General features: G+C 42.9%; 1 protein-coding gene across 2 annotated transcripts in view; it reads left to right on the forward strand.

Annotated features, from left to right (window-relative positions):
* The first annotated feature begins 5,081 nt into the window (after positions 1-5,081).
* LOC135524506 (E3 ubiquitin-protein ligase znrf1-like) overlaps positions 5,082-22,302 on the forward strand; it is a 42,437-nt gene continuing 25,216 nt past the window's right edge. For both annotated transcript variants that reach the window (XR_010452963.1, XM_064952095.1), the window contains exons 1-2: positions 5,082-6,315; positions 20,790-20,885. Coding sequence is in view for 1 of the 2 variants with exons in the window: in XM_064952095.1 (XP_064808167.1) it covers positions 5,931-6,315; positions 20,790-20,885 (481 nt within the window). In the remaining variant the exon portion in view is untranslated. The remainder of the gene's footprint in view (positions 6,316-20,789; positions 20,886-22,302) is intronic.

Here is a 22,302-nt window from a genome sequence, read left to right on the forward strand (position 1 = left end):
TGTGGACTATGTTAAGTCCTTAGTGATGTGGATGTCAAGGAACTCAAAGCTTTCGACCCGCTCCACATCAGCCCCATCAATGTGGATGGGTGCATGCCCTCCCCTCTTTCTTCTAAAATCCACAATCAGCTCCTTGGCCTTACTTACATTGAGGGAGAGGTTGCTGTCCTGGCACCACACTGCTAAGTCGCCGTCAGGGATCAGGCCAACCACAGTTATGTGGTCAGCAAACTTGATGATGGTGTTAGAGTCGCGTGTGGCCACGCAGTTGTGGGTGACAAGAAGTACAGGAGGGGACTACGTGTTGATGATCAGCGTGGAGGAGGTATGGTTGCCTACCCTCACCACCTGGAGGTGGCCAGTCAGGAAGTCCAGAATTCAGTTGCAGAGGTATGGATTTTGTCCCAGGGTCCCCAGCTTGGTGATCAGCTTGGAGTGGACTATGGTATTGAATGCTGAGCTGTAGTCTATAAACAACATTGTCACATAGTTATTCCCCATCTTGTCCAGGTGGGAGAGGGCAGTGTGAAGTGCAATTGATATTGAGTCTCATCTGTACATGTGTTGAGGCGGTATGCGATTTGGAGTGGCTCTAGGGCGTCTGGGATGATGGTGTTGATGTGTGTCATGACCAGCCTTTCAAAGCACTTCATAATTACAGATGTGAGTGAAACATGGTGATAGTAATTTAGGCAGGTTACCTTGGTGCTCTTGGCAACAGGGACAATGGTGGTCAGTTTTAAACATGTTGGGATTACAGACTGAGACAAGGAGAGATTGAAATCCATGAAGAAACTTGCAAGCTGGTCTGTGCATGTTTTAAGATCGCCCTGGTATTCCATGTGATTGTTAACCTGTTTAAAAGTTTTTCTCATATTAGCGACAGAGAGCGAGATCGCACAGTCATCCGGAAAAACTGGAGCTTTCATGCAAGGCAGTGGTATATTCCTTGAAGTGAGTTTGGGAGTTCTGCATCGCTGGGCAACTCACGGCTGGGTTTCCTTTTGTAATCCGTTATTGTCTGCAAGCCCTGCCACATACGACGAGCGTTAGTGGCGGTATAATAGAGCCACACAGTGGTGTCATAATACCCATGAAACCTAGCGGTCAGGGCCTAAAATGAACACCCGACACCTTCCATTTTGGCATTGGCGGGTAAGATGACTAGTTCACCAGCCACGGTAGTGGGTTATCAGGGCTCCACAGTGTGAGCATTTCACTCAAATAAAATACAATTTTATTTGTCACATGCGTCGAATACAACCTTACCGGGAAATGCTCAATTAAAAGCCCTAAGCCTACAGTACAGTTCAAGAAAAAGCTAAGAAAATATTTACTAAATAAAATAAAGTCAAAATAAAAAGTGCTGGAGAAGATCTGCAGAGAGGAATGGTAGAAACTACCCAAATACATGTGTGCCAAGTTTGTAGCGTCATACCCAAAAATAGTTGTCAGCTGTAATCGCTGCCAAAGGTGCTTCCACAAAGTACTGTGTAAAGGGTCTGAATACTTATGTATGTGTGATATTTCACTTTTTGCTTTGTCATTATGGGGTATTGTGTGTAGATTGATGAAGGGAAAAAAAATGTCATCTATTTTAGAATAAGGCTGTAACGTAATATCATGTGGAGAAAGTTAAGGGGCCTGAATAGTTTCCGAATGCACTGTACATTGTTTCACATTTGTGACCGACCTCTTGGATGCCCCGCAGGTCACTAGATTTCTCCAGGAATTCAAGTCAGGGAAACGTGTGTTCTGTCCGGCTAGGCAGCCTCTCGTGAGGAAGAAAAATATCTTCAAGGGAGAAGAGGGAGGCAGGGGAAGGTCCAACTGTCTCCATTAAAATGTCACTGTAGTTAAAAAGTAGATACCCGCCAAGTAACAAGTCATTAGCTAGCTAATAGCTTCTGCTGTGTGTTTACACTTTGCTTCCCTGGTGTGTTTACACTTTGCTTCCCTGGTTTGGCACGAAACTTCGAAATGGCGCAACGGTTGGCTATTGAGTCAATCGAGAGCAATCGATTTCCAACAGTCAAAACAATTGGATAAAATAGAGAGCTTTGTAAACATTTGGCCTGTAGTTACGTGGTATTATGAGAAGAGCACATGAGAGACGTGTGCTTAGCTTAAGCCTTTAAAAAATATATAGCAGACTTGCTACATTTTCACAGAATAAATAGGCTCACCTGTCTCATTAAACACATTCTCGATATTAAATTCTGAAGATAAAGTAGACAGCATGTTTATCTTAGGTGACTTGTATTCCTTCACAACAACAATAAAAGTTCCAGTGGAGGTGAGCGATTTCATTTGCAATTAGTAATTTATCCAGTGGAGGGCCCAAGGTCGCTTTTGAGCTAGCGCCGAGACCCCTAGAGGGCGTAATTTTCCTGATGTTGTAATACCTGTTGGTATTGACGCAGTCAGCCCAGCCAGTAATACATTGGCGTTCCCTATGGCCAGGCTCGTACTTAAAACATCCTCCATCCAGGCTGCTAAGGCCTTTTAACTATCTCAATGCCTAGGACCAAGAGGCATGGAGAGGCAGCCTTTAGTTATTATGTGCCCAGTCTCTGGAATAGCCTGCCAGAGAACCTGAGAGGGGCTGAAACTGTGGATATACAGTATTTAAAAGACTTCTTAAAACAGTGATTTTCCGTAGGGTGCTTTTTAGTTCAGTTTGTGTCAGTAAATTATTTATTATCTTATGTTTGTTGTGTAGTAAAGTTTTTGCTTTTATTTTCATTGTTTTTATTTGTTTTTTCCTGTAAATCACATTGCGTTGCATTCCATGTCTGAAATGTGCTGTATAAATACAGCTTGATTTGATTTGATGGTGTATGTGTGCCATTCAGAGCGTGAATGGGCAAGACAAAATATTGAAGTGCCTTTGAATGGTGTATGGTAAAAGTTGCCAGGGGCACTGGTTTGTGTCAAGAACTGCAATTCTGCTGGTTTTTTCACGCTCAACATTTTACAGTGTGTATCAAGAATGGTCCACCACCCAAAGGACATCCAGCCAACTTGATACAACTGTGGGAAGCCTTGGAGTCATGGGCCAGGATCCCTGTGGAACACTTTCGACACCTTGTAAAGTCCATGTCCCTGACGAATTGAGGCTTTTCTGAGGGAAACTCAATATTTAGAAGGTGATTCTAATGTTTGCTATACTCAGTAAATATATATACAGTATATATTATAGGTTGCAGTAGGCTACAAAATAGACTTTCCAGTGACACTGACTCACCCAATGATGAAGATGAACCCTAGGCTACTCACCTGTCATGGCCGATGTGCTCGTGCAAATCAATAGCCTATCTTAAAATAAGCTACTTTGAAAAACAGCGTTGTTCACTCAGATCAGAATTGTGGTTAGCTTCTACAGACAGATTAGTAATTCATTTTCAGCAGCAGGCATTTGCTGTATGGCTATGATTTTCTCGTGATTGTATTTTGAAATTTGCAAAAAGCTAATTGACTGCCACAACCAACCATAGAAATATAATCCATAGATGCAGTTTCCATTCCAATCAGGATTGGCAACCATTTCTAGGGTAAACATCAGTTTAACAGTCAAAGTGCTGGGGTTAAAGGTTCCAAAATCCTTCTATGGATTATATGACTATGGCCACAATGCAACAAGCTGTTCTATATTTGGCAAGCGCTGCCCAAATTGCAGCCTTCATGACAGTAAGTGCTTACTATAAAATGTTTTCCACAGCTATTTCTTAGCAGCTACTGATCCTCTGTGGCTAAATGATGCTCTCTGGTATAGTGTTTTAAATGATTTTATTCATGTACGTCCAGACAGGAGTATGCTAGTATAATTTTGGGAATAAAAAACAAATTGAATTATAATTTTGACAAGCAAAAAAAACAACAGAATATTGTCAACAACCTTATGACAAACAACTTCAAATGAATAATAGCGCCATCTTGTGGCCAGTTGGGCTACCTTTGAGCCGTTCCATGATCACAGAATGATCCCCAGACTCAGATTTCTCACTTTAAATGTATGTCAAACCGAAAACAATGATTGCAAGGTTAAACAAACCATACAACTCTATAAACAAGGACTACTTTTAACAATTTCCACAGAAGATTTTACAAAATCACTTGAAGAACCGTGCAGATTCAAAGATTGGTAACATAACGATGGGTTGTGCTCTTTGTGCCATGATTCTGTTACCAAACTTTGTATCTGCATTTTGACATACATTTTAAAGTGAAAGAATTCGAGTCTCAGCATCATTCTGTTACCATGGAATTGCCCCTTAAAAAGCAGTTGGTAGATTTCCCTAATTGTTTTGATTTATTTAACTCTTATTTTAACAGGTATGTTGACTGAGAACACATACTCATTTACAGTAATGACCTGGGCAGTAATTACAAGGGAGAGGAGAAGGGATGATTGAATGAGCCAATAGGAAGCTGGGGATTAAGTGTCTGTGTATGTGTGTGTATTTTTAATGCAGCAGCAATGACTATACATCAACAGTGATGTCCTGAATTGGGTTATTTGACCTCAGATATGAGAATCAGAGAATCTGTGCGTTAGACTGGGTTTATTCTGCAGGAGTGAATGGGAGTGACAGGTGTCTGTCACTCCCGATTATGCTGTCACTCAAACCTGCTCATTAGCCTAAATCTAAGAGATCATCCTCATCACACTGATACAATCCACACACACACACGATGTGTTCATGGTATATCATTTGTCTTTCAACTTTGATGCATGCATGAATAATAGTTCTCATTAATAGCAAACAGCGGCAGTAATAATTTACGTACCGTTTATAAAGGGTTTGTCAATGGTTAATAGTGTTTATTGTTTTTGTATTTATAGTTTAAGAACCAGTAAGTAATAAACAGTTGTATGATAATTGCGTGATAAATTCATGCCAATAACCAGTAGGCCTATTTGGGGGAAATACCTTTAGGCTGCTAATTGTCATTTGTCAACAATCTCAATAATTCAGCATATGGTAAAAAAAAACATGAATGCTGTGCCATCTGCATGTTAATTTGGTTATGACAGCGTTACTAGTTCATAGCAATCTCTGTCCTCGTTCGTCTGATTTGGTAGCCTGGGGCAAGCCAGACATGCGCCTTCATTGGATTTCTAAAAGATAAACAGACAATTAGGACAATATTTTAATCAATAACTCGTGATTAAGAATATATATAGACTACTGTATAGTCCCTATTCACACGCGTTACATTGTTAATCCGAGTATGCGCACTGAACGCCTCCATTGTCTACCAGCAGCAAGGAGTGAGAGCGAGCGCGCGGATATGAGAATGCAGGGGAGCGGCATACATTGACCCAAATCTCCGGGAACCGGAGAACAAGCGGACCCGGACACACGTATGTCGTTGGAAAGACAGACTGGCAGACAGACAGCAACAGTTGTCATGGCTATGGTTATGATCAGTTGAACCAGTCTTCAAGACAAAAATAATAACATTAAAGGGGGGTAGCCTAGCCTACTGCAGGGAAGCGCGACTGTCGGAACCGTTGTTGCACTTTGTGCTTGTCATCATCCCTGTTGTGATTTGGAGCAGGCTGTCTTGTCATTCGTTGTGAGGGGAAAACGTTTTGCGTTTTGCTTATCTTCATCAAAGGGAGTTGTTTTTCTGGCATTCATTTGACATCCTCCTATAAATGATCGTTTTTCTCTGTTGAGCTGAATCAAAACATTCGAGTCGCTCATGTTCCTGTCAGGGAAATGGGCTGTTGCGTCTGTTATACACAGCTGCTTTAGTCAGACTTGACAACCGGGATTTTTTAAAGCTGTCGTTTTGTCCCTGGCAAGAGGCAATCAAGTGCACTGCAGACAGGCGTGTCGGGGGCGATTCCAGTGACGGCTCTCGACTCTCTGCGGAGCCCCGTTTCGACAGCCCCCACCCAATTTCATCGGGCGATTTGGATGGGGGGCAAGCAGAGTACGGCAGGGCGGCCCCGGGGTGCTTTTCACGGTGTCTCGGCGGATGACAGCGCAGTGGCACCCTCGGCCCACTTTGGGCACTACCGACCAAGTGGCACTATGGGGTTACGCAGCCGCTCAGTGAGTTCTGTGGCTGGGATGGGCATAGAACATAGTCCTACGGTGCCCTTTGGTTTTTATACCCCCAGAGGAACAGACTCGGACAGGGCTGGAGGGGGGTCTGGCACTAACGCCGCCCATGGTAACGGCTACCAGGAAACGGGCAGCGGGCATCACACGGATGGTATGCTCTATTTGGGCTCCCGAGGGTCGTTGGCAGACACCTTGCCCCTGCACATTGCACCCCGGTGGTTTAGCGCCCATAGTGGTAAGTATCAACATAGCCAACCATGGCTGGCTGCACACATCACAGTTATCAGGGCTTACAATGACATTAGGCCTTGATGTCATCAGCAAACTTCCCTGCCATCCATGGAACTTCATTAATGAATTAGTGTGTGTGTGTGTGTGTGTGTGTGTGTGTGTGTGTGTATGTGTGTGTGTGTACGTTTGTGTTTGTGTGTGTGTGTGTGTGTGTACGTTTGTGTTTGTGTGTGTGTGTGTGTGTGTATGTACGTGTGTGTTTGTGCGCATGTGTGTGCATCAGGGCAGTTAATCAGGGGTTCATTGAGTGTCTGACCTTATGTATCTTATGTACACATAAGATGATGCACAGCTATCATCTGTCTCACTGACTGGGCTTGTCAGGGCCTGAGCTGCAGAATACTAATGACACTGGCTCAGGTCCCCAGGCACTCATTACCAAAGCCCAAACCAGCAACCCACAAGAGGGAATGTCAGGCGTCAACGTCCATACTGTTTGCCTTTTATTGCTAGGTGACCCTGCTGTTCCTTTTGATGACTGAGACGCTCCCATAACGGATAAGGCTATGGTCCTGCTTCAGGTACATAATTCAGCCCTGTTTTCAAGACATGGAGTCTCTCTCTGTCCTCTCTATAAAATGGCTATTAATAGGGCTGATCACAGGTGCCTCCGTCAAGTGCCCTTGGGAAGTGGTGAGGGAGTGAGGGGGCGGGGGGTAGAAGGAAGACAGAGACACCACATCTTAAATTTGACCAATTTCAAACTCTCCAGTCTGGTGTGGTCACACTCCTATCATAGTATGGATTTGAATTGATTGAAAGAACCATTAAAAAAAAAAAATTCTGGAAATTTCTTGGAGCCTTTCTCTTATCTCGGTGGAGCATTGGTCAGACATCTTGTTGCCTTCAACTGATTAGTCAAACTAAAAACAGTACTCACGGTCTGCAAAGCATGAAAGACTCTGCTGAGGTGCCACCATGGCAGGTAGACAGTAGACAGTTCTGCAGCATAATAAACAATGGAATTCATACTTTAAAACCCAACGTCTGACACAAGGTCACATCAGAAATCCCCTATGACAACAGTATACATGCCGACACACACACACACACACACACACACACACACACACACACACACACACACACACACACACACACACACACACACACACACACACACACACACACACACACACACACACACACACACACACACACACTTCTTAGGCTTGAAGCATTACAAATATTGCAGAGCCTTCTGATATTTACCAACTGGACTGTTTTGGCCTGCCATTTTCCATGCAGCCTCATTGATACTCCATTAATACTCTTAATTAATATTGTATGCCTGCTGATTAGTCTGATCCTGGCAGGAAACCTCATTCTGATAGCCAACTGCTTGATCCAGGAGCAAACAGTTTCACTGATCCAGTTCCTGAACAGAGTCCCGTCCACATTGTTACTTAGTAAATTGCTCACCTACTGTTGTTGTTATGCACTCTCAGATTAGAGACCCCTTAGCAATGGTCTGTGTAATCTCTCCTCCTGTGATAGACCCATGGTGCTCACTCACCCATCACAGAGCTAAGTAATCACTCACCGATTTGAGCAGAGCAGAAGCACTGACTGAACTCTCTTTGAGCAGAAGCCAATGTAATTGTTCTAAAATTAAAGCCATAAGCAATCATTCACTTATGTACACCGCCATTTTAATTTAAATGTAAATAATGATGATAACACACATGAACACATACACACACATGCTACTGTAGACACAGTGTTGTGGCTGGGGTTTAGTGGCAAGTCTTTTAGGAATGATGGGATGTGCTGAACTGAACGTCTGAAGATCTGTGCTGAACTGTCTGGCAGTGGAATTCAACAATATAGGTCATTCTCAATTTATTGATGTTTTCCCTTCCGCTCATACACACTCTTTCTCTATCTCTGTCTCTCTTTCTTCTCCCAATGTCTCAGCACAGTGTACACACACACACACACACACACACACACACACACACACACACACACACACACACACACACACACACACACACACACACACACACACTCTACACTGGATGGCTAAGTGAGGAGTTTCTGTTGCTGCGTCTGTGATTTCTTGTCACTGCTATTTTCAAGATGAACACTTGCTCCGTACCACCCTCGCAATATCCTCACACACTTGTTTCATCAAGATGCAGAGGACGAGGGAGGGAGAGAGGGAAGAAGGGAGAGAGGGAAGAGAGAGAGAGGGAGAGAGAGGCTTGACATGTTCCTCTGACAGACTTCCTGTCACCAGTGTTTCACAGCCAGTCTGTTGTTGAGTGACAGCCGACAGACCTTTCTAATAAAAAGATGCCACAAGTGCAAACAACTGGCCAATTAAAAGGACAGGGGGCGAGGGCAAAGGCAGTGGCAACCGTTGCCATGGTGCAGGGACTAAATCCTGTCACTATACAGCAGAGACTTTCTAAAGATAAACCTTTGACTTCAGTAGCAGGGGGCATTAGCCTCTGTCAATCAAAAAGGCAGATGATGCCACTGAATAGCAAGCATCACACTGATCACAGGATGCTTTCTATGTCATTAAGCATCACAAACCTAAATCACATCGTTTCCTAGTGCTTCCCGTCACAGCAAAGCAGTCTCATTCACTGTGTAATGATACCCTAGTCTCTCCCACACAATACACCCCAATGCCATTACACACCTCCCTCCAACCCACACTCTACCCCCCATTTCACCTGTATCTAAGGCCACATTACCTCCTGCAATCAAGGAGTTTAGTAAGGAACACAACAATAGGTCAGTATGTCTCTCTCACAGCTCCCTCCTCCCCATCTCCCTCTCCGTCTTTACCTTTCTCATTCAGCTGTTTCCATGGAAACTGCTGTTCCTTCCGGTAAGGTAAAGAGTTGTCTGAGTTGCGATTGAGTTGGATGTGATGTAATCAAATGGCTACAGTCCATGTATGGGCATAATATCCTGTATTCTGGACTAAACAGGTCTCTAGACATGCTGACACACTCCAGCATTTAGTATCATCATTAGAGGGACAACCAGCCCAGACACGTGGAAAGAAGATGCACACAGGCATACACTAACAAACAAGGTCACTCATTTAATAAGCTTATCCATGTTGTCTAGTCTAATGACCTGTGATAGACAGTAAACAAGTGATGTCCTTGACATGACAGAAGGAGGGCATGAAACAGCAAGGTGTTTATTCTTCTGAGAGACAGAGGCTTTCTAGACAGCAGGCAATTACAGGGAGCTAGCTAGCTGTCACACTGCTTGCCTGCCATTTGATTAGAGCAGGAGCTAGATGCAGCCACAGACCTCCCATCTGTACCTTTAATGGTGACTTCTCTCCTCTGAGTGCATCCCAAATGGCACCCTATTCCCCATATAGTCTACTGCTGGATGGGTTGGACTTACCAAGAGATGAGTTCAGATTGGTCTGCCATGTAGCATGCTTCGGTCTATAACATGAGCTGCTCAGTATGTGTAGATAATACTTTCTCCTGCAGCTTTTTTGAAAGATATCAATAAAAACTGCAAAAGTGTTACTACAGTGCAACATTTCTGCCCTGAATTTGTGTTGTTATCACGGAAGAACTTGCCTGAGTTTTGAAATAAGTGGAATGCCCGGTGTAAGCAGAATATGATAGCAAAGGAGATGGAGAAAATTATAGCGTTTGATTGCTTTCGGAGGGAGTTGAAAATCTCCGGACTAAGGCCAACCATGGCATCTGTGACAGAGAGGGAGAAGCATACATGCATACGGGTAAGAGTCTAGCTAGCTACATTTTCAGATATTACACATTTCTAAGTTTGTCAGATAGTCATTTTCATTGTAAGTTAAAGCATACTGTTAGCTAGCTAGCTAACGTTAGCTGGCTGGCTCCCAAGCTAACATTACGTGCATGATCTCTTTAGTAATATTATTTGTATTTCAGAAATCCATTTGCATTGCTAGTTATAGCCTAATGTTGGCTAGCTAGCTAACATTGAACCTAGATGGTTAGCTTTAGCTACCTGCAGATTCATGCGTGGTGGCTAGCTATGATAATAGGTTTGTATTACTAGTAGTATGGGTTGGGATGAGGGCTGTGGCAGTCATGAAATTTTGCATCCACACATAGCCTACAAGCCAATGATGGAGACCTTTAGAACATCTATATTTTAAAAAGTCTAATAAATCCATGTAATATAGCCTACACCATCACAATAAATCCATGATTTATTTTAGACAGGTCTAAAGAAACATGATATGAAGCAAATGTAGTCTATTTCAGAAGAACAGAATAGCATACTCTGAGTTGTCCTTATGTTAGGTCCTGATCTGGCTATGCCTTATGGCTGTGGGCTACGCTTGTTAATATAGAGGACAACATTTGCTTAGAATTCCGTGGCATTATTTGTATATTATTTTATAGTATAAAGAATACAGTTGAATATAACTGAATAAAATAAAAAGGATATTTTCTACAAATGATTTGAGGGAATGAACACATGTGGCTAGTCTGTGTTGAACGGTTAACAAAGAAACAGGTCCACCTATGTGCTTAATTTAAAGTCATTTATCTAACTTTAGTTGTGATAAAAATGTCGGGCTATATGTTTTGATTTTTCATACATTCTAAGGCTGCATGGTACAGCTCTAATGATGACATGAAAGGCATGAGCTCTGCTTTGTTGTTTTGCGAGAAGCTGTACAGACTTCATCAGTCTCTCATTCACAATTTGACAAATACTTGATAATGCCTCGAATTTCCCGGCTGCATCCCCTTTGTGTGGCCGTAATGCCCCCTAAAACAATCCATGCCCTTTGCGGCCAGTGGCCATTGTGACCTTGGGTTAAATATAATAATTATAATTCCCTTCTCCCGGCTGCATGCCGAAGCACCTCTCACTCACATGGCTACAAGTGAAGACGAATACATCAGGGACGCAACTGCGCACGTCCTTATCCAATTCCGAGGCGCATATTGAAGATATTGGATGAACTATCCACATTTACTTTTCGTCAGCCGACAAGATGAGTAGGCCTAAAGAACTGCAAAAGACCAGCCTATGTCAATCTACTATCCTCCATAGCACAAAGGTGGACCTATTCTATTCTGTGTGAGAAATAAATATTCCAAACATAGTCTGGGACAGTTGTGGGATGCGATAGATCCCAAATTAATAAAACCACTAGCATCAAAAAACCTGTTTTAAGCAATGAGCCTGATGCAACAGATGAGAGTATTTAGCTTAAAACGTGATAAACTATTTGGCTATTTCTTCACATTATAAGTGCAGCAAAGTGCACATGGCAGTAGGCTATAAGCGTTAACGCCATTCTCAAAAGTGACCACAGATGTGATTACGAATGTAATGCTTTTATTATAAAGGTGCATTTTTATGGTGAAAATTATCTTCCCCAAATTTGAAACTCACATGCTGCTTATGTATGCCATTTGGGCGCTATACCCGTTGTAAAGCAGATTATTAAGCTTAATTTTAAGAAGTTATTTGTCCACTTTAGTTGTGATACAACCTTATCAAAACATATTGGCCTATGGTCTAGGCTACATGAGGTGATTTGAAGTCGAGAAAAAAAGTGTGCGCTGTTTCTTACCTTAAACTGCTAATATATCATTCACAAGCTAATATTTTCACCCATCACACTATTCCACATACTAAATAATAATGTGTGAAATTAGTTTTGATTTAGAATGGTCCATTATCATGCACCTGTCTCAAAATGGGCAGTGGAAAAATGTATGTAATCTGTGCACTTAAATAGCGAATTGAGGACACTTTTTTACATTTACATTACATTTAAGTCATTTAGCAGACGCTCTTATCCAGAGCGACTTACAAATTGGTGAATTCACCTTCTGACATCAGTGGAACAGCCACTTTACAATAGTGCATCTAAATCATTTAAGGGGGGTGAGAAGGATTGCTTTATCCTATCCTAGGTATTCCTTGAAGAGGTGGGGTTTCAGGTGTCTCCGGAAGGTGGTGATTGACTCCGCTGTCCTGGCGTCGTGAGGGAGTTTGTTCCACCATTGGGGGGCCAGAGCAGCGAACAGTTTTGACTGGGCTGAGCGGGAACTGTACTTCCTCAGTGGTAGGGAGGCGAGCAGGCCAGAGGTGGATGAACGCAGTGCCCTTGTTTGGGTGTAGGGCCTGATCAGAGCCTGGAGGTACTGCAGCACCATGGTCTTGTAGCGGATGCGAGCTTCAACTGGAAGCCAGTGGAGAGAGCGGAGGAGCGGGGTGACGTGAGAGAACTTGGGAAGGTTGAACACCAGACGGGCTGCGGCGTTCTGGATGAGTTGTAGGGGTTTAATGGCACAGGCAGGGAGCCCAGCCAACAGCGAGTTGCAGTAATCCAGACGGGAGATGACAAGTGCCTGGATTAGGACCTGCGCCGCTTCCTGTGTGAGGCAGGGGCGTACTCTGCGGATGTTGTAGAGCATGAACCTACAGGAACGGGCCACCGCCTTGATGTTAGTTGAGAACGACAGGGTGTTGTCCAGGATCACGCCAAGGTTCTTAGCGCTCTGGGAGGAGGAAACAATGGAGTTGTCAACCGTGATGGCGAGATCATGGAACGGGCAGTCCTTCCCCGGGAGGAAGAGCAGCTCCGTCTTGCCGAGGTTCAGCTTGAGGTGGTGATCCGTCATCCACACTGATATGTCTGCCAGACATGCAGAGATGCGATTACGCCACCTGGTCATCAGAAGGGGGAAAGGAGAAGATTAATTGTGTGTCGTCTGCATAGCAATGATAGGAGAGACCATGTGAGGTTATGACAGAGCCGAGTGACTTGGTGTATAGCGAGAATAGGAGAGGGCCTAGAACAGAGCCCTGGGGGACACCAGTGGTGAGAGCGCGTGGCGAGGAGACAGATTCTCGCCACGCCACCTGGTAGGAGCGACCTGTCAGGTAGGACGCAATCCAAGCGTGGGCCGCACCGGAGATGCCCAACTCGGAGAGGGTGGAGAGGAGGATCTGATGGTTCACAGTGTCGAAGGCAGCCGATAGGTCTAGAAGGATGAGAGCAGAGGAGAGAGAGTTAGCTTTAGCAGTGCGGAGCGCCTCCGTGATACAGAGAAGAGCAGTCTCTGTTGAATGACTAGTCTTGAAACCTGACTGATTTGGATCAAGAAGGTCATTCTGAGAGAGATAGCGGGAGAGCTGGCCAAGGACGGCACGTTCAAGAGTTTTGGAGAGAAAAGAAAGAAGGGATACTGGTCTGTAGTTGTTGACATCGGAGGGATCGAGTGTAGGTTTTTTCAGAAGGGGTGCAACTCTCGCTCTCTTGAAGACGGAAGGGACGTAGCCAGCGGTCAGGGATGAGTTGATGAGCGAGGTGAGGTAAGGGAGAAGGTCTCCGGAAATGGTCTGGAGAAGAGAGGAGGGGATAGGGTCAAGCGGGCAGGTTGTTGGGCGGCCGTCGTCACAAGAAGCGAGATTTCATCTGGAGAGAGAGGGGGTCAGAGCACAGGGTAGGGCAGTGTGAGCAGAACCAGCGGTGTCGTTTGACTTAGCAAACGAGGATCGGATGTCGTTTCTTTTCAAAATGGTTGACGAAGTCATCTGCAGAGAGGGAGGAGGGGGGGGGAGGGGGAGGAGGATTCAGAAGGGAGGAGAAGGTGGCAAAGAGCTTCCTAGGGTTAGAGGCAGATGCTTGGAATTTAGAGTGGAAGAAAGTGGCTTTAGCAGCAGAGACAGAGGAGGAAAATGTAGAGAGGAGGGAGTGAAAGGATGCCAGGTGGTTCATTTGCATGCCAGCCAGGTAGGCTATACTCCTGTTGTAAATAGAAGCAATGTGGTTAATATTAGCAAAGTTGATAAATAAATATAGTATGCCTAGCCTATAGAAAGATGATGGGATCCTCCTCTTTTTAATAGAGGCCATCACTCTGTTTTCTCATGCAATTGCATAGCCTATAGATATTTGATTACGTTGTCATTGATGTCAGAGTGATTAGAGGGACAATAGAGTGCTGAGTATCAGGCAGTTAGCACATTTGATGGGCTACTAATGACCATCAGCAGCATCAGAGCTTGGAGAAGCCTAATTACTGTGACTAAACGGTCACGTGGAATTTGACTGCCATCATGACTCGTGACCGCTGGTGTGGCGGTAATACGGTCACCATAACAGCCCTAGTTGGGATTATTTCCGTGTCCAAAACAAATGGGATCTCTGAATTTAGAAATCACCGACTTCTGACTTCAGTGCGTTCAAGACAACTGGGTACTCTGAAAAATCTCTTTGAATGGTCTTCCAACTTTGAATTCTAACTCAGGAACTCAGGCCTCTTTCTAGAGTTCCTACTTTCCGACCTGAAGATCACTGACGTCATGATTTGACCTTGTATTTTTCCAAGTTCCCAGATGTTTTGAAAGCACAATTAGGTTAATTATTTAGCTAGCTAGCTACATGTCTGAACAAAAGACTCCACTTCGCCAGATGTTTACATGCCCCATCAAGTTAGCAAGGTGTATCTGGGGATGATTACGGTCATCTATTGTATTTCATAAACATGTGTACATGTCTAGACAATAGTGACCCATCCACTTAGCTAGATGTGGCTGGGGGTGGTTATAGCTTTTATTTCTAATGACCCTGTGTGTCTGGGTAAAAATCACCTAATAATTCTATAATATTTAGACAATATTTATCTGGACACTTTCTATTTTTGATGATGCTACTAGGCAAATATGCAGGTAGCCATTTCACTGTATTGTTTACACATTCTGTGTCCTGTGCATGTGACAAACTTAGATTTTTATTTGATATAGTGTGTGTTTACCAGAGACGGAAATGTGAAGAACAACATGACCTGCAGATAAGGATATACTGTAGGTCAAGGACTAGATAAAGTGTGTTTTTGCTACCACTTACACCACTTTTAGTCTTGAAATCTTTGGTTGTTTTCTACACTTCCTTACTCACTCTGTTCAGCACATGACTTCACATGTGAAAGAGATGGTTGGGGCGAAGGCTTAAGAGGGTGTGAACGATGCTGAATGGGTGTAGACAAAGAGCTCCACTATGTGTACCAAAACATTCAAGGGCCATTTTTTCAAAAGTGGGGTTGCAAGTTTATCAACTTTCAAAGCAGAATTACTATCCCATTGTTCCTCAACTGCAGTGTATGATATTTAGGACCGAATCGAGCCGGTTTGCTTCAAATTGATACCAATGAGCTAAGTGAGTGATATTAAAATATGTATCTGAATATTGATATTGGGACTTTGAAAGCCAATGATCTGCCCCTGAGGGCGTCTTCTTAATGTGAAGACTCCCTATAGATGTTTATGTTTATGGAAGGCTTAAGAGAACATGTGGGTAGGCATCCATGGATTTTAAACCCACTGAAACCGACTCCTTTGATCTAATACATGTTATTTTTTTGATATTCTAATCTATATCAACCATCAAATATTATATATCATTTATGCAGAATGCTTCAGAATATAACACGGAAATCCATTAAACTAGAGATGCATGGTTCATGTAGCGTACAGATTCATGATTGCTATAAAGTCAATTCAAGCTCAAGACAGAAGCAGAACATTTGTCTAAATGAATTGCTACAATGAATGAAAATGGTATGTTGGCTTGGAAGCTGAGGATGAGTCATGATGAAGGTCTTTGGAAACATCTGAAAACTAAGGTCTAAAAGTTAGTACTTCATTCATTTGAAACTAGAAAACTATATCATTGCATTTCCTTCCTTGTTTTCCAGTTGAAGTTTCAGTCCCAGGTTCATCTGGCTAACATTTTTCCTTGAATGAGAAGAGAGATTCACAGTTTTGGACTATGGAGTAAATGAGTTGAATTAATTGTAATTACGCAGTGGTGTTTGTGCCACATGAGTGAACGATTATGTCAGATGCATGACCTTGCCTTACTATCCACTGCCTTACTATCGATTGACTTACCACCTGGATTCGGTCTTATGTAGTAACATTTAAATTTCTGTTTTTTTTACACTGGATGAAAGTAGAAACGCAGAGCTACACAATTGAATATCATTCACTGCATTTGAGGAAACAATGGGAAAGTAATTCTGCTTTGAAAGTTGATAAACTTGTAAACTCACCTTTGAGAAAACTGTCTTTCAATATTTTAGTAGTACTATTGGAGAGCCCTTCTTTGTCTACACCCATTCAGCATTGTTCACACCCTCTTAAGCCTTAGCCCCACTCATCTCCAACCATTATGTTCTAACTTGCCAGCTACTTCCAGATATCTAAGCGAGAGAGAGAGAGAACAGCTCACTGAACATTACTCGCCCTATCGCTCTGTCAAGCACCCAAGCCAACTGGCTAACATTGGCTAGCTACTTCCAGACACATAATGAGAGAACAAATCACTCAATTGTACAACACTTTGTTGCTGACGTTTACTGACACCGTTCATATTCAACGGGTTTTGAGCATTAAAAAATGCATCAGTTATTCTGCGCTCTGGCACACCAAGACGAGAGTCTACTGTTAAGAAATGTAGCTAGATAGCTAGCTAGATAAACAATGAATCCCAAAGCATGACATAACATTAGTTTGCGAACCAGCCAGCTAACATTAGAGTGGAGTCTTTTGTTAAGACATGTAAGCTAGCTAGCTAAACAATGAACCATAATCACAACTCATGATGTTACTACCCTCATGAATCTGCAGGTAGCTAACCAACCAGGTTCTATGGCTTTAACTAGTCAAACAAATGTGTCTGACATACGAATAATAAGATCATACACATAACATCAGCTAGCGACACAGCCAGCTAACGTTAGCTAGCTAACAGTACACTTGAAATGAAACCACTTTCTGTCAAAAATAGAAACGTGTAATATCTGAAAATCATACCAGTATACATCATGGTTGGACGTGTCTCCTGTCTGATGCCACGCATCGTTGCCCTTAGTTTGACGATGTAATCCAGACTGGTGATTTCTCCATCTCCTTAGCTATCATACTCGAATTTCACTGATTTCAAAACTCGGTCCTCCAGAAAGTGGAGAGCATGCACATAACCTTAGCTAGTAAGCTAGCCAGCTAACGTTAGCTAGCTAACAGTACACTTTAACTTGACATTAGGTTTATGCAGTTTTACTACACAATACTTTTTTTAAAGCCACGTTCCACATGATTATCTAAACATACTCACCAGCTCCAATAGACAGACATGCTACATGGCAGACCAATCCAAACTAATCTCTCGGCATGTCCAGCCCACTCATTATCTCAGCCAATCTTGGCTAGCGGGAAGATTGCTCTCTTTTTCTGTGGATAAACCAACTAGGCTCGTAAGTTAACAATTTGATTCATATTTACAGATGGCATACAGGTTTTATATTAAGGCACATGAAAGTTCACATGTTCAAGAAGGCATTTCTGCCCAAAAACTAATTTAGCTAAAAAAATACATTTTTTACGTTCAAACAGCTCTCCTGTCGTGACTTGCGGAATACGCGTAGTTTCCTGAATCAGTTCACATTTGAAGAAAAATGAAAAAACGTCTAAAACTACAGTGAGACTGTGATAGCTTGTTGTATTGATTCAGTCTAAGTGTAGACAACATTGGCGGGTATGGGGAGGGTAATGTTCACAATTTACCCTCAAATCACAGTCATTTACATTTTAAGCACTTCTGAAGAAGGGTAAATGCTGTTTAACATCGCCTAAAAGAGGATATGGCTTTCCCTCTCTACTCTGTCTAACACATGGAGAGGAGTGGGAATATATTGAGAGGGTAATGATCCTAAGGAAGGAAGCTATCATAATGCTGGTGGCCAGTCATTGACATTTTATGAGCTTCCGAGACACAAGTATTTTTGTAAGGATTTTAATTCTTAATCATTGACCATGGGGAATGGGGCAGGACTACAGAGGTATCATAAAAAATGCACGGAGTAAAGATTGAGTCAGTTGGCTTGGGTTGAGAAATGTGTCAGCTTTGTGGAGAGGTGCCATGGGACACTTTAACAGAGCACAGTGTGACGGCTCTATTTCACTTCTGTAGAAACAGAGCATGTCCACTCCATAGTTACTAGGCCTATACCATTGGCTTGATATCTATACAGTGTGACAACTATACTGTACATTGTTCAGGGTAAGTAAACAGTGGCTGTACTATTACTTAGTAGGGTATAATGAATCTGCTGTGATGGTTAGTTTCAGGTTGGGACATTGTATTGTGTAGATATTTGTGCTCTCTCTGCCAGTATGAAGTATGTCTTGTTAGTGGTTTGATGAAGGGCCAGCTCTGTGTTCATGAAACACACTGTGTTCACTGTAGGGGATATCTTTGTTTGCGTATGTTTTCATGCAGTCTTGTGATTTACTTTAATGGTCCCTATTTAACCTCACAGTTTCCTAGAATACAATTAATCCCCCATGACTTACTGTAAACTTTAGTTCCCAGCACCACCCTAGAAGTCGTACGAAGTTGTTCCAAGCAACGAGTGGTATTTCTCAGTTACATTATGTTCTCAGAGACTGATTTCTTTTCAGTGCTGCCAGTGGATGGATGAGCACACACACAAAAAGAGGTCCAGAGTATCGTCATGTGAACTCTGAACATTTCTTTGATCATTGAAATGGTCAGAGCGGTTGCCATATACTGTCTGCATTGCCATTTACAGATAGGGCCTCTTTGGCCTCTTGCCTTCTGGGAGGTGATCCATGGACGGTCTCTGTCCATCACATCCAACCATCTCTCATAGAAAGTCCTCACTCTACCTTTCTCCTGCACCTCTATTGTTTCTAAAATGTCTTCCATTCCTCTCTCTGTCTGTCCCTAAGTGAGGGCTGAAAATAGCAACCAGGGGAAATGTGGGTCAGCTGTCACGGGGGGTGGGGCTTCAGTTTACTGACTGACTAGGTTTACTTTTATCTTTCTTAGTTGCTCCCTCTATCTATCAATCCCACCCTCATCCCTTTGTCATACTTGCTGTTTAGTTCAAGTTCCCCCTTACTCTCTTTCTCTCATTTATAAAGCTGTCTCATTCACTTCAGCTTGAGGCCTTTACGGGGTGTTTTCATCTCTCCATCTCTTCCTGACTGTGCTGGTCTGTCTGGTTATTGCTTTATGCTTTCTAGGTGAACCCCAGACAGACTCAGACCAACCAGACAAGTCTCAGAGTAAGAGTTTAGACTCTGATCCCACCGAAGGAATGAATAAATATTGACTTAACATTAACATTAAAACACACATTCTGGCGCGGGAGCGTGGAGCAGCGATGGTGCTGCAGTCTCCCAAGTATACATGAATGATATGGGTACAAAACCCACCCCTGACACATTCATGCGATCTCTCCTCTACCTGTATCCCAACATGTACTTTCAATATTGTCTGAATAAAGAGAAAATACATAACGAGGAATAAATAGCAACAACCTTTATGATTATATAGTTGTCATTGGACCAAAAACAAGCTGATTTTGGCACAGCTGAGCTTTTTTTGGCAATGTACACACAGCACAGCGCGGTCCCTGAACTGAGTGGTTCAATGACCAACGTGATAATGGCCTGCTGTTGTGCCCAAAAAGACTGGCAAGTCCAGCCCTTTGCTGGGGATCTGGGATGGTAAATGTGTAAATGTACAGGGTTTGATGCAGCGGCCAGTTAAACACTACTGAGTTGAGTCCCAAATCGCACCCTGTTCCATTTATAGTGCACTACTTTCGACCAGGGTTGGGGATAGGGTGCCGTTTGGACAGAGCCCTGGTGTCTGTGCTTATGGTAGTTGTGTACATGTGAAGTGTTGGGTGCAGCCATCTGAACACTACTGGTGTCTGTGTTAAAACAGTATTGAGGACTCATGATGCAAAACTCAACTCATGTGGTTGGAGGGAGAGCCACGCCAGGAATTGATGTAATCTCCTTTTATGTGCTTTGCTAATTCTGTAATATTCACAAAGCTGAAAACAAACATCGTAAGGGAGATAGCTAAGATAGAGCTTTGCAGTAATTTATGTCTGCTATTTGGAATGGGATATACACATTCTACATCTTTCATTTGTATCAACATTTCATTTTTTATTATTCAGGGACCATGTACAACAATTATCTTACCAGATTTAGCAACATAGCTCATTTTCATCGGCAATGTCTTTTCATATGCAGGTTAACATTCATCATTTTTACAGATGACTACATGTTTATTACATAGTGAATAAGAGACAGGTCTGTATTACATGCAACGGGGAATGACTTGAAAAGACCGACACACACAGAAAGACAGAGAGACACAGACAGAGTGATTCAATGTGAGTCTACATGGTTGATGCCACTGTTTGTGGCGCCCCATTCTAGTTGGGAACACTGGTTTGTAATAATCTAGGATCATTTGGTTCACTTATTCACTGTTGTGAGTTGGATGGTGGCAGTGAGAGCCAAAGAGCCAGTGTAACATGCATACACTAAAGTCTAACCAATCCTCCTTCTCTTTCTCCACAGGGTTCAAGTGTCCTGTCTGCTCCAAGTCTGTGGCGTCTAATGAGATGGAGGTGCACTTCATCATGTGTCTAAGCAAGCCCCGCCTGTCCTACAACGGTGAGACACCCTTCCTCATACAAATGGCCTCCTCCCTCCTCATCTCTGCTTCCTTCCCCTCACGTCTGCCACTTTTCCTCCATGTGAATCTCTGAAACCTTCTCCTCTTCCCCGTCTCTCTCTTTTCCTACTTCAAATTCTTGCCATCTCTTCATCCCTCCATCTCTCTCTGGTTCATGTAGCCTCTCTTCCTCCTCTTACTCAAATGATGCTGGCTGTGACTGTAGGAATGTAGCTGTGAACTCTATGTGGCCCGTCTCTCTAGTACCAGAGCTGGGGTCACGGTGGTGTGTTATTCCCTCCATTGACTCTCTCCATAGCACTACTTAGTCTACTACTTGTCTGTCTGTCTGTCTGTCTGTCTGTCTGTCTGTCTGTCTGTCTGTCTGTCTGTCTGATAGGATAGTACTGGAGTTCATAATTGTCAAATACAGTAGATATAGAAATAGAATTAGAATCCTGTATTTCTATATCAATGGCTTGACCTGCTTGTACTCAAGTAATCACAGTATCCAAACAAGAAAAGCCTGATCTACATGTACCATACAGTAGCCAAATACATAGATAGTGTCTGTATGTCATTAGCGCTACAATAGTTTTTTGTGTAAAGCTGTCATCAAGGCAAAAAGTGGCTACTTCGAATAATCTCAAATATGAAATATATTTTGATTTGTTTAACACTTTTTTGGTTACTACATGATACCATATGTGTTATTCCATAGTTTTGATGTCTTTACTATTATTCTACAATGTAGAAAATAGTACAATTAAAGAAAAACCCTGGAATGAGTCGGTGTGTCCATACTTTTGACTGGCACTGTAAATGTGACCGAACGACTTGATTCATTCTTACAGTATATAGCAACATTTGAAATTGTGTTTTTTACATTGGATAAAAGTAGAGACAGAGATAGAAAATGGTAGAGGGAAGGCTCCTGTCTTTTTTAGGGCTAGCGGGAAGTTTCAACCTCTTTTTCCTTGGCTAAACCAACTAGGCTCGTAATTTAACCATTTTATTCGTATTTTACAGATGGCATACAAGTTTGTTATTAAGACACACGAAAGTTCACATGTTCCAGAAGGCATTTCTGCCAAAAAATGGATTTAGATAAAAAAAGACATGTTTACATTCAAATGCTTCTACGGTGAAGTAGTGACGACATTCACCTAGTTTCCTGAAACGAGTCCCATGTATACCTGTCTTGACTCCCTGAGCACAGTATGTTCAAAGTCGATTCAGGTATACAATCAGCCTTTCTAGGACATTATGGGGTGCCTGTTTGCTGTTCTTTTCCCTGTGTGCCTGCCTGGCTCCAGGTTGTGTGATTGTCAGTGTGGCTGGCTGAGATATTTGTCTGCCTGTAGTCTTGGGCAGCCCTGTGTGACTGACTGACTGGTCTGTCTGGGGCTGAAGGTG

Source organism: Oncorhynchus masou, chromosome 31 (assembly GCF_036934945.1).
Source record: "Oncorhynchus masou masou isolate Uvic2021 chromosome 31, UVic_Omas_1.1, whole genome shotgun sequence".
Taxonomy (NCBI): domain Eukaryota; kingdom Metazoa; phylum Chordata; class Actinopteri; order Salmoniformes; family Salmonidae; genus Oncorhynchus; species Oncorhynchus masou.